This window comes from Leopardus geoffroyi, chromosome C2, assembly GCF_018350155.1.
Source record: "Leopardus geoffroyi isolate Oge1 chromosome C2, O.geoffroyi_Oge1_pat1.0, whole genome shotgun sequence".
Taxonomy (NCBI): domain Eukaryota; kingdom Metazoa; phylum Chordata; class Mammalia; order Carnivora; family Felidae; genus Leopardus; species Leopardus geoffroyi.
In genome coordinates, this window is record NC_059333.1 from 96029906 (window position 1) to 96042582 (window position 12677).

Below are 12677 nucleotides of genomic sequence, written 5' to 3' on the forward strand. Positions count from 1 at the left end.
TCTAAGCAGGGTCCCTGCTGACAGTGCAGAGTCTGGTGTGGGGCTCAAACCCATGAGATCATGACCTGAGCTAAAATCAAGAGTCGGACACTCAACTGACTGAGCCACCTAGGGATCCCTCTTTTTTTTTTTTAAGTTTATTTGTTTATTTTGAGAGAGAGAGAGTGCATGCACGAGCAGGGGAGGGGGTAGAAACAGAGAGAGAGAGAAAGAATCCCACGCAGGCTCTGAACTGCCAGTGCAGAGCCTGGACGCAGGGCTTGAACTCATAAACTATGAGATCATGACCTTATCAAAGTCAAGAGTCAAAGGATGTTAACCTACTGAGCCACTCAGGCATTCCTGGATTATCTCTTTTAATCCTCACCACACCTCTGTAAAGCGGATGCTGTTATCTCCCATTTTACAGATGGGAAAACTGATGTTTTAAATAGAGTAACTTTTCCTAAATTCACATAGCTAGTAGATTGTCTGGTTTTAGAGTTGTGCCTTTAATCACTCCGTGAGTTTTTATGTTTCATTCTACTCTGAAAATAACTTAACCTGGTTGCGATATAGTCCTCTCTCCACTCCATTTTTCTAGATTGGATATCCCAGCATGATGGCTTTTAACTGTTTTGTTGTTTAGAATTCTGAAGTTACCATGGGGTAGAATCAGAGTTGTTGAAGATTGAGTCAGTCCAGCAAAAGTTCAAACTGGAATGAGGAATGTGTTTTTAATGTTTTTTACCTTCTTTGTGGCAAGGGATATAGAGAGAGTATCTAGATGTTTGAGCATGTAGTTGATGTGGTATTTTAATATGACATTTTGATCTCTAGTTTTTATCTAAGCTGAATGTGTTAATAAAAAATAAGATGTTACTGGAGAAGGATAGGTATAGGTATCTCTCACAAATAGCACTTATACTAGTTCTTATGAGGTGATAGAATTGCTTCCTCTAAAGTACAGTCAAATCAATATTCATTGAATTACCTAAGTAGTTCTTTAATACTGTCCAGCATTCTTTTCCAGTCCCATGAGTTCTCTTTACCCTTTTTGTTTCTTTAAAGATTAAAATAAGAACAATGTGTTGTACCTTTAACTTGCCTTTTAGGAGTCTCTCTCCCATCAGTGTGTCATTGTATGATAATGAAAGACTGTGTTGACGATAGAAGAAATGGCTACACTGACAAAAATGTGTCAAATAGATTATATTTATGTTATTTTAGTTTGACTTTAGTTTTATTATGGAATTCGAAGAACATATATAGATTTACCTAACCCAAAAGGTGTACTGCTGTAATTCTAAATTGCTTAATGCTGGTCTATCGTCTCCTGAGAGGTCAAAAGCATACATTGACATTGTGACAGGAATCTGTAGCAGATATAGCCAATCTGTAGTTGGAGAGATGAGATATGAATACATGAAAGTAAACAAGGAAATATGTTTCTCGGTATTTGGATAAAGAGATTCATTGCTCTGTGGTTCATGGTGTCCTGACTCAAACCTCAAGCTGTAGGATTATGGCTCAATTACTCTGTTAGTTCTGAACACTGTGGTTTGATCCTGAGAGTAGGGTTTTGTGCTGTTTCAGATCCCTGTGGGGCATGGTGTGACTTTGGAATGTGGTTGCAGAGGAGAGGTCTAGTCTGACTTATGAGTTTGGACAGATCAAGGATTTTTTTCTCTTTTTTTAGAATACTTTTCTACATGTATCTATTTGTGAAGTTTCAGGCTCAGATTTTATATTTTACGAATATTCACAGTAATTAACACTTTTTCAGGAATTTTTTTAAGTTAGAATACTTTTTTTATGTTGAAAGGAATCTGACCTTTAAAAACATTAAAAGAAGTAATAATTTAAAACAGGAAGTAGCTTTATAGTTTTACATGATTATTTATATAATACCTGCTTGTAGATTTTTTCCAGATATACGGAAAGTACAAATGAGAAGGTAAAAATCTCCTCGAATCTAGCTGTCTATTGGTAGTCTTTTAATGTTTTCCTGAATAGTCTTTTAAATATTTTAATATAAAATGGTATCTTACTCTATACACTATTTAGTAATCTGCTTTTTTCACCAAATGATATATTTGGGAATTTTTTTTTGTTGCTAAAAGTAGATATGTCTGTGCTGTACAATACAGGTGTATTGTGTTCCTAGGTGCTTGTGGCTACTTATATTAAAATATAGTAAAATTAAAAACTCATTTTCTTAGTTGCATTAGCTGCATTCGTAAGTGCTTAGGAGACACATGTGGCTAGTGGCTGCTATATTGAGCAGCATTGGTCTGTGTTATTATTTGTAATGGCTGTAAATGCATATTCCTCTCTATACCCACGCCCTGAATGCTACCCAGTTTTCTCTAAAACAGTACGCCAGTTTACATTCTTACTGACACTATGAGAGTTATCTGTTTCCCCATTTAGTGGTAATATTCTTTTAAGTCAGTTATTCAGTTCTTGCTTTGGCAGCACATACACTAAAATAAGTCAGTTATTCATCTGAAAGTTGGAAAATAGTATCTTGTTTTAATTTGTAAATTTTGACTACTAATGAGAGTGAAGATTTTTTCAGGTGCTTATTTGGCTCTTTTTTCTTTTGTGAATTGCTTCTTTTGGGTGGCTTTGATTTGTACAGATTAGCGAATCTTAGTCGTACATAACTAGGAGAGAACTACGTTAATAAACGTTACACTCAATATTAACGTAGTGAAATTTTAAACCACCGCTTGTTTTATACTTCATGGTTAAGCTTAACATTAAGATCATGATTTGACATTGGTTCAATTGACTCGTCACAGGTGATTCAGCAGGCATTGCATCGCCCCCCCAGCTCTGCTGCTCAGTACCTTCAGCAGATGTACGCTGCTCAGCAGCAGCACTTGATGCTACACACTGCAGCCCTCCAGCAGCAGCACTTAAGCAGCTCCCAGCTTCAGAGCCTTGCTGCAGTTCAGGTGAGACTTAACTGAATTCAGACTTTATGAGGTAAAGTTGACAAAAGTTCACATTTTTTGCAGATAATTACTGAAAATAGATATATTGGGTATTATTTCGGAATTCTCAGATGTCCTGTGATTAGTTTTTCTTAAATTAATAGGCTGCCAGATAGAAGTTAATAAAAAGTATATGGATATGTTTTATATGTTACTCGGTTGCTAGCTCCGTCCCACTTCTTTTTATCTACTTTGCAGAAATACTATGCTAGTGTCATGGTTTTGTGGGTGATAAAATTCTGTGTACAACAGTGAATACTTAGGGTTACAGGAATTGTATTTACATTTCAGTGAAAAAAATTTTAATACAAGTAATTTACATTCATTTAAAAAAATCAAGCAGTATAAAATTGTTTATAAGAGGTAAAGTGGAGGTGTTCATTTTCTAGACCCACTACTGTTTTTCATTCTTCACAGGTGGCTGCTGTTCAGTATATATTCCTCCAGAAATTTTCTGTATAAAAATATATATACATACACCTTTCTTATATCCAGTCATATCTTCCTAGTGATAACGGGATATTTTTATAATTAAATGCTTGCTTTAAAAAAGATTTTCATTCTTATTCTGTTTATTTAAATAAGACTGTATGTGAAGATTTAATCTTAAATATTCTTATGAGAGGAGGATCTCAGTTGATTGAACCTAAAAAAGGTTTATTTCTGTTAGGAACACAGCTCTTTCATCTTCTTCGTAGTATGATTTTAAATAACTTCATGTTCGTGATACAAGTTAGGAAACTGAAACCCACTGGCACTTGATGTGGCTCCATTTTCTTTTTCATAACGTTGGAGTGGTGATTCCACTTGAAAAAAACAGAGACTTGTAGAGTGAAACTGACAATGAGTGCAGCTATTAAAATAAGATTAGCCTTTGGGTCCTTCGTTTTCATTATTCAGCTTTTTCCTTTTTTTCTTAATCTGTTGGGCCAAAGCTTAATCTGTGTTGACTGTGAATTGAATTTTGCATTGGTTCATACCTAGATGTTTTAACTTTTGTTGTGATTTTTTGGTATCTTGGTGCCAGAAAGTTTTTAACTTCAGATTTTTATAGACATATTATAAAGATCTTATTATTTTAGGCAAGTTTGTCCAGTGGAAGACCATCTACATCCCCCACAGGAAGTGTCACACAACAGTCAAGTATGTCCCAGACATCTGTAAGTGCCCTAAATTTTTTCCTGGATTTAAAAATGTTAATTACTGCTTTCCAAAAGTGAACTTAATATTTACAAAGTTGCTGTTGTATATTTGTTGATTGACTTAAGTGACTTAAGAGATTATCTTATCTTAAGTGATAAGTGCCTAGAAATAGAAATGATAAGTTTCAAGAATTCAGAGCTAATGTTAAGCTTCTGAAAACCTGAGTTTTTTTTTTTTTTTAAGAAATTTTTTTTTCAATGTTTATTTATTTTTGAGAGAGAATGAGCAGGGGTGGAGCAGAGAGAGAGAGAGAGAGGGAGACACAGAATCCAAAGCAAGCTCCAGGCTCCTAGCTGTCAGCACAGAGCCTGACACAGGGGTCGAACTCACAGACTGTGAGATCATGACCAGAGCTGAAGTAGGACACTTAATTGACTGAGCCACCCAGGCGCTGTGAAAATCTGAGTCTTAAAAAAAAAATGTTTTTGTATTTCTTATATATGTTTTCCCGCTGATTTTGCTCAGATCTTATGTGATTCAGAATGATGGCAGTTTTCAGTATGTATTGAAAGCCCGAAAGGTACAATGCAGGAGTATTAGGCCATGCATTCCCTGCGATATACTAAAGAATGTCAACCCTTGGTAGACATCTAAATGTTTCTAGCTTTTTTTGGACACTTCACATTTTAGAAATTAATACTTTTCAGCTTATGCTTACTTGACTTATCTTGGCCAATTTACAAGTATCCATTCAAGATAACGTAACTTTAAAAAAAATTTTTTTTTGAAGTTTATTTTTATTTTGAGAGAGAGAGAGAGCGCAAGCAGGGGAGAGGGCAGAGAGAGTAGAAGAGAGAGAATCCCAAGCAGGCATGCACTGTCAGCACAGAGCCTGACGTGGGACTCAATCTCACGAACTGTGAGATCATGACCTGAGCCAAAATCAAGAGTTGGATGCTTAAATGACTGAGCCACCCAGCACCCTAAGATAACGTAATTTATTTTGAGAAAGGAGTAAATCTGATTTGCTATATTGCACATATATAGAAATTGTGCAGAGTTTCCCAGTTAAAAGAAATTTATAGGCATGTAATACTTAACTTTTTATGTTGATAGAATTTCATATTGTAAGAATATTGAAAATTTCTATATACTTTTTACTCAGATTCACCATTGTTAGCATTTGGTTCATTGCTTTATCATTCATTCTTTCTCTCTACATATATACGTGTAGACAGACATCTTTTTCTGAACCATTTGCAGGTTAGTTGAGACATGTTCCTTTATTCTTAAATACTTCAATATGTATTTCCTATGAACAAAATTGTTCTTTTACAAAACCACATGAGGATGGTCAGATGCAGGAAATTTAACAGTGTAGTCCATATTCACATTTCATTAGTTCCAGATTGCTCTGTCTCCTCCACTGTAGACGTTATGGACCAGATAACTTTTTGCTGTGTGTGTAGGGGGGCTATCCTGTGCACTGTTTGGGTCCTTAGCAGCATCCCTAGCTTCTACCCACTAGATACTAGTAGGCCCTCCTCTTTGCCACAATGTGACAACCAAAAATGTCTCTAGGCACTGGCAGATGTTTCCTGGAAGGCAAAACTGCCCCTGGCTGAGAACCATTGAGTTAACCTAATAATATCCTTTCTAACTAATTTTTCCTGATCCCAGATGATAATACTCTGATACTTTGTAAAATCGACTGCAGTAGAGTTTAGTTGTAGATTGCTAAGGAATTGAAGATAACTTGTACTGTATTTCTTTAGCTAGGGGTATGGTCTTTGCTGACTAAGTACATATATAGGAGCATATGATTATTTTTATGGCTACTGACATTTTTAATTTAAAAATCCTATTTTTGGGCATGGAAGTATCCCGGGACATGAATAAAACTAGTTAAATCTCACTTCTTGAGATCAAGCCCTGCATCAGGCTCTGTGCTGACAGTGCATACCTACTTGGGATTCTCTCTCTCTTTCTCTCTCTCTCTCTCTCTCTCTGGCCCCTCCCCTCTTTCTCTCAAATAAATAAACTTAAAAAAAAAAAAAAAGATGTTACTTATGACTTGAAAACAGACTGAAAAAGAAAAATTTAAGCAATGTAATCTAGCCCTAAGCCTTAATACTATAATTATGGTTATTGATGCTGGATGTGTCTTTAATTAATACATTGGTAGTTAAGGCAAGCACTGTAAACATTTGTGAGCTGGTTAAAAAAAATTATGGGCAAATTTTTTTATTCTTTGAAATACTGGAATATCATAAATACCAAAGAGAGATTTTCAAATTATTAAAAGGTATCCTTTTAAACTATTTTTCTCTCATGAATTTATGTATGTGACTTTCACAGAAATTCTGATTCCAGTGATTGTATTTATTTTTTTATGACATTATTAGTGCTGCTTGTCATAAACCAGGCAGGCTTGTATGTATGATAAAGCATGCCAGAACCTGTGATTGGTTGGTGGGGGGAAAGAGGTAAGCATGGAGAGCAGATGTCCAGGAAAATAAAAAAAAATACACTGCATTTGTTTTATTTTATATCCCAGTTGAGCAGTAGCTCAAGTGAGTGGACTAGCTATCCAAATTATGATACCCAAGGTAGCTTAGTAAGTATGGGTCAGTCTCCAAAAGAGGGGAAGAGTGTGGTAGCAGAAATCTCTAGGTAGTGATACTAATGAGCCATGTCAGGTGGCAGTCTAGAAACTTTTCACAGTTTTTGGTTATTTCAAGGTAGGATTCCAGATCAACAGTGAAATCCCACCAGGAAGGGTCCAGCCTCCAGTAGGAGAAAGGGCTAGAAGGTAGGTTGTCAAGTCATCAGCCAGATCCATAGACTTGGATTTAGAATAGGAGTGGGATCCCAATGGAGAAATGGAGTATTATTAAACAACGGAGTCAAAATCCAGTCAATGTGATTTAGGGTTGAAACTGTGGAGAAGGCTGTTGTTAATTGAATGTATAGGTAATCAGTGGGTGCCAGCATCCTCTTCTTTCCAAACCTCATTAAAACAGACTAATTCTAGACTTTGATCAGTAGTGAGAGTGGTGATTTTATGATTGTTTGGTTTTAAAAGTAGTTGGGACTTGAGTGTTCAAGTTGATGCCTTTGTACTTTAACTGAATGGGACTTAGATTTAGTTAAATTTGACTTGCCAAAATGAAATCCAAACCAATTAAAAACTCTGCTGCAAAAAAAAGCAACAAAGTTAAAAACCAACAGAATGATTAAAAATATATTAGTACCTTGTAGATTAACCAGCTGATATTTGTGAAATAACAAGGATTCATTTATAATTGTAAGATAAACAATGAGAATTCACAAAAGACCTGTATTGGTAATTTTCAAAGAAAAATTTCTGGCTTCTCAATATATGAAAATGTATTTACTGTATTAGTAACAAAGAAGCGTATGTAAAAACAAGGACATCTCTTAAATCAGAAAACAAGGAACAACATTGAGTCAATACCCATTATTGGCAAGGATGTGAGAAAGTAGGTATACTCATACACTATAAGTGGGAATGTATTTGGTACAACCTTTCTGAAAGATTATTTGTCAATGAGTATGAAAATTTCAACTATGCATTCCCTTTTACTTACTGTTATTTTTAGTGATGTCATTTACTAAAAATGACAGATAATTATGACATAGATAATCATGCAAAAATGATATAATTATACAACTATGCATGGTTTATAATCGTGAAAAATTATAAACAATATAAATAAGTGCCCATTAATTAAAAATTAAACAAATTATAGTTAATTCGTACAGTGGACTACTATAGCTAAAAAATATGTGTGTATACAGAGGCTTACATTTTCATTAGGTATTAAGTGAAAAAAGCAAAAAATTATAGTATGATCTCATTAACTTACATTTAGGTTATTCTGTTTTTCAGTTCTAAAATTTCCATGTGATTCTTATTTGTATCTTCTATTTGCTGAGAGTTTTTCCATTCAAGTGGGCTCACGTTGCTTGTTCAAAGCATTTTTATGATGACTGCTTTAAAATCTGCCAGATAATTTTATCTTTCATCTTGATGTTGGCATCTACTTATTGTCTTTTGTATTCAGCTTAGGTCTTTCTGGTTCTTAGTTTGATGAGTGATTTTTGATTGAAACCTCAATATTTTGAGTATTATGAGTGTATCATATTTAAACTTTGTGTTTTGGCTAGCTTCTGAAAGGGAATGTGTGCCACCTCCTTACTATCGTCTGAGGGTAGAAAGTCCAGGTTACCCATTTGATCTCTATTGACACTCATAATTGCTGAGTGGTGGTGAGAGTCCTGGCTGGAGGGAGCGAGGGGAGTAAAAGTACCTGTTACCGCTCCACTGATACTGCAGGGACAGGGTGGGTTGGTGGTGGTAAGTCTGTTACTGCCTGGCTGGGATGAAAATCCTGCCTCTCTACCTTGTTTTCTCTGAAGCATATCCATTGGAAGGATTAGGAGAATTGGGGTACCTCATTACATCCTGGTGTAGGTGGAAGTTTTTGCTGGTGTGGGTGGGGCCACAGTGTTTTCTGTGGTGTTTGGCTAGAGTAGAACAGTTGTCTAAAAGTTTTCCATGTTGTAGGTAGCCCCTTTCTTGGTCTTTCGGCTGGAAAGAACAGGCTGCTTTTGGGGCTTTTTTTGTTTGTACCCATTTGTATTTCTGGGTTACTGACTACTTCAGCTTAAAATTTTGGGTTCTATAAGACAAAAAGAAAACCCAGGGACCTCACAACAACATATTTAAGTGGGTTCTGAGGTCCTTAGCCAGTCTGCTTCTCTCCACCTCTCGGGATCTTCTTATGCTTATTTTATATGTAACATCAAAGGTTTTTAGTTTTATTTAGTGGGAGGGATACTGAAAAGTATCTCTATCTTCCTGGAAACAGAATTCCTGTCATTTAACTTACTTAAAAAAAAAAAAATCTATTGGGGCGCTTGGGTGGCTTAGTCGGTTGGGCGGCCGACTTCGGCTCAGGTCATGATCTCGCGGTCCGTGAGTTTGAGCCCCGCGTCGGGCTCTGTGCTGACAGCTCAGAGCCTGGTGCCTGTTTCGGATTCTGTGTCTCCCTCTCTCTAACCCTCCCCCATTCATGCTCTGTCTCTCTCTCTATCTCAAAAATAAATAAAAACGTTAAAAAAAAAATTAAAAAAATCCATATATCTGCCTGACTATTCAGGAAGAAAATCTGTGATACACAACAAATTGTTAGTCACTGGTTATCTCTGAGGAAGTAGATTGAAGAGCTTTATTTTGTTAATTTTTATATTGCCTAAATAAAACACAAACGTACTCGTGTTGTTTAAGGGACATACACTACAATTGTATAAAGTAGAAGGGACATCCTGATTCAGTAGTCCCTTTGGCCCTGAAAAAATTTTGTGTCAGGCTTTCGTATTACTGTGTGTTTTTATACATGAATGTAAACAGATAGACTTATGTAGTTAATTTTATTATCTGTTTTAATGTAACTGAAGTGCCATCATTCTCTATATACTTTCTCCTTTATGGGCATTTTCAGCTGGAAAGGATTATGTAGCTGAAAATTGTAATCATAAGTCTCTAAATGACTCAATTGCTGTTTGTATCTCATTCTCTTTTTCTTTGTTGTCTTTTGGTCCTGGGATCTACATTAATCTTGGGTGTTTTGATTTTCATTCACTGTACTATTTAGTCAAAAAGGGAAAACCTTGTTTGTGATAGCTTTCTAGTTATGGTGCTAAACAAGATGAGATTTTGAAGCCCAGTTCTATGATTCTTTTTCATTCATACATTTCACTTATACGACACATATTTATTAGCATTCAATATGTGCCAGACAGACCCTTTAGGTGCTGGGAGCACAGCAACACAACAGACAAATTCTCTGTCCTTGTGGAGCTAGAGATAGACAGATGGTAAGCTGGTATGTAATATGTCAGATGGTAAGTGCTATAAAGAAGAATAATGCAAGAAACGGGAATGGGGAGAGGGAATTTGCTTTTTTAACCAGGGTGGTCAGGGAAAGCATTGCTAATAAAAATGGTATTTGAAGGAGAGTGAAGGAGGCAAACATGCTCGAGGAACAGAGAGGAGGGTAGTGTGGCTAGAGTGGAATGAGAGAATGGGAGTATGGTGTAGAGATGACATTTGAGAGGTAATTGTAATCCAGTTGGGAAGAGATGATAAAACTTTTACTCACATTTAATTGTGAAGCTATTGGAGAGAAGAGCTATTTCGGTAGGGAAGCCACATGATCTCAGACAGGTTTTAACTTAGTGACAGTGTTAGGTTCTAGGGGGCAAAGATAGAAGCAGGGAGACCAGTTAAATGGTTTTTAATGGTTATCTGAGAGATTAGTGGCTTAGACTGTGATGGTGATAGTAAATGTGGTGAAATGTGGTTGGCCAGATTCTAGATTTTTTTTTTCCACCAATATTTTATTATAGAGATTTGGATATATTTTAAAAGTAGAGCTAATAGGATGTGCTGATGGACTGAATAAAAGATGTGAGGAAATGTGAAGAGTCAAGGATAACTGTAGCATTTTGGCCTGAAACTCTGGAAGGACCTGCCAAAGCAGGTGTTGGAGAAGAAAATCAGGAGTTTGGTTTTGGACATTCTGAGTTTGTGGTGGATATTAGATACCCACTTGTAGATGTTGAGTAGACATTGGATCTGTGAGTTTGGAGTTCATGTTGAGGTCTGGTGATTAGTCACGTCTTGTGCATCTACCCAAAATTCGTTTGTTGATGCCCTAACCCCCATGCGACTGTATTGGAAATTTTGCTATTATAAGTAAACCTGCATTGAATATTCTGTTACATATCTTTGTTGACATATCTAGTTATTTTCTTTTAAGAAATTTCCTAAGAGTACACTTTTTGGGTCAGTGAGATTGTTTTTAGATCAATCTTAAAAATGTTTACTTTCCCCTAAAAATGTCTAAATCAGATTAATCATGTATCAAATGAATCCATTGTAAGTTTTTCTGAGAGAAAATTATTTGCTTATAACCATTCTCGGTGTTCTATTGCTAGTGTCCTCATCCTCTTACCTATTTTAAGAGGTACTTTATTTTATTTTTTGAAATGTTTATTTATTTTTGAGAGAGAAAGAGCACATTCACATGTAAGTGGGGCAAGAGTGGAGAGAGAGGGAGACAGAGGGTATGAAGCGGGTTCCACACTGACAGTGGAGAGCCCGGTGCGGGGCTTGAACCCATGAACTGTGCCGCCATGACCTGAGTGGAAGTGGGATGCTTAACTGAGTCACCAGGTGCCCCTATTTTAGGAGTTACTTTAATCAAGGATTTTTTTTTTAATTAAAAAAATTTTTTTATTTTACATTTATTTTTGAGGGACAGAGTGAGATACAAGCCACAGTGGGGGTGGGGGCAGAGAGAAAAAGAGACAGAACCTGTAGCAGGCTCCAGGCTCTAAGCAAGAGTTCAGCACGGACCCCGACACGGGGCTCAAACCCATGAACCGTGAGATCGTGACCTGAGCCTAAGTTAGATACTCAGCTGACTGAGCCACCCAGGTGCCCCTAGTCATGGATTTTTAAAAATGAAATCTCAAGTGATTGAGTTTATGTTTTGGACCTATTCTAAAACTTAATAACCACCTTAAAATAAAATTGTAGCCTGAATATTTGTACGGTCATGAGCAGCTTTACCACATTCTTGTAAAATATTCCAAAAGTACAGCAAAAGTAAAAAAAAAAGGGTTAAGTCCCCTTCAGCCCTCTGTCCCCTTCTGCCTTCTTTCAGTCCTCTTCAGTCCTTCTGACTCCTCAGTGTGCTGGATATCCCTCCATCACATCTTTACCTATGCATTATGGACATATAGAGCATAAAGAAATGTGTGTAGTAGCACCTGGGTGGCTGAGTCGGTTGAGTGTCTGACTTTGGATCAGGTCATGATCTCATTCGTGAGTTCAAGCCCCACATCGGGCTGGCTGTTGTCAGCGCAGAGCCTGCTTCAGATCCTCTGTGCCCCTCTCTCTGCTCTTCCCCTGCTTGTGCTCTTTCAAAAATAAATAAAACATAAAAAAAAAAAAAAAGAAATGGGTGTGTATATGTTAACATATATTTTTATGCACTGGGAGCAGTGTTCTGCATTCTGTGTTTTACACTCCATGGTGTCTTGAGATCTTTCTGTGTTAGCACACAGAGTTCAATCTTACTTAAGCTATTGCATAGTGTTGCACAGTATGGATGCACTTTATCTTATATAACCATCTCCATTGCTGGACATTTTAAGTTACTTACCATATTTTAATTGTTTCAGCATTGCAGTTTTTCTAACATGTCAAAATCTGAAAGCAAATGGGAGATTATGAGGTTTCTTGTTTGTTTTGCTGTTATGTTTATAGCTTGACTCTCAGATAGTAGAAATAATGGTTTTCTATAATAAATAGGATACACATTTTATTTCATAGTATTATTAAAAGTGTGCAGTCTTGGGGCACCTGGGTGGCGCAGTCGGTTAGGCGTCCGACTTCAGCCAGGTCACGATCTCGCGGTCCGTGAGTTCGAGCCCCGCGTCGGGCTCTGGGCTGATGGC

At 36.6% G+C, this 12677-nt stretch overlaps 1 protein-coding gene across 10 annotated transcripts in view; it reads left to right on the top strand.

The window, feature by feature from the left end:
- The window catches only part of PHC3 (polyhomeotic homolog 3), a 105300-nt gene that overhangs the window by 26667 nt on the left and 65956 nt on the right, over positions 1-12677 (top strand). For all 10 annotated transcript variants that reach the window (XR_006718514.1, XR_006718515.1, XM_045503009.1 and 7 more), the window contains exons 3-4: positions 2787-2942; positions 4064-4141. Coding sequence is in view for 8 of the 10 variants with exons in the window: in XM_045503009.1 (XP_045358965.1) it covers positions 2787-2942; positions 4064-4141 (234 nt within the window). In the remaining 2 variants the exon portion in view is untranslated. The remainder of the gene's footprint in view (positions 1-2786; positions 2943-4063; positions 4142-12677) is intronic.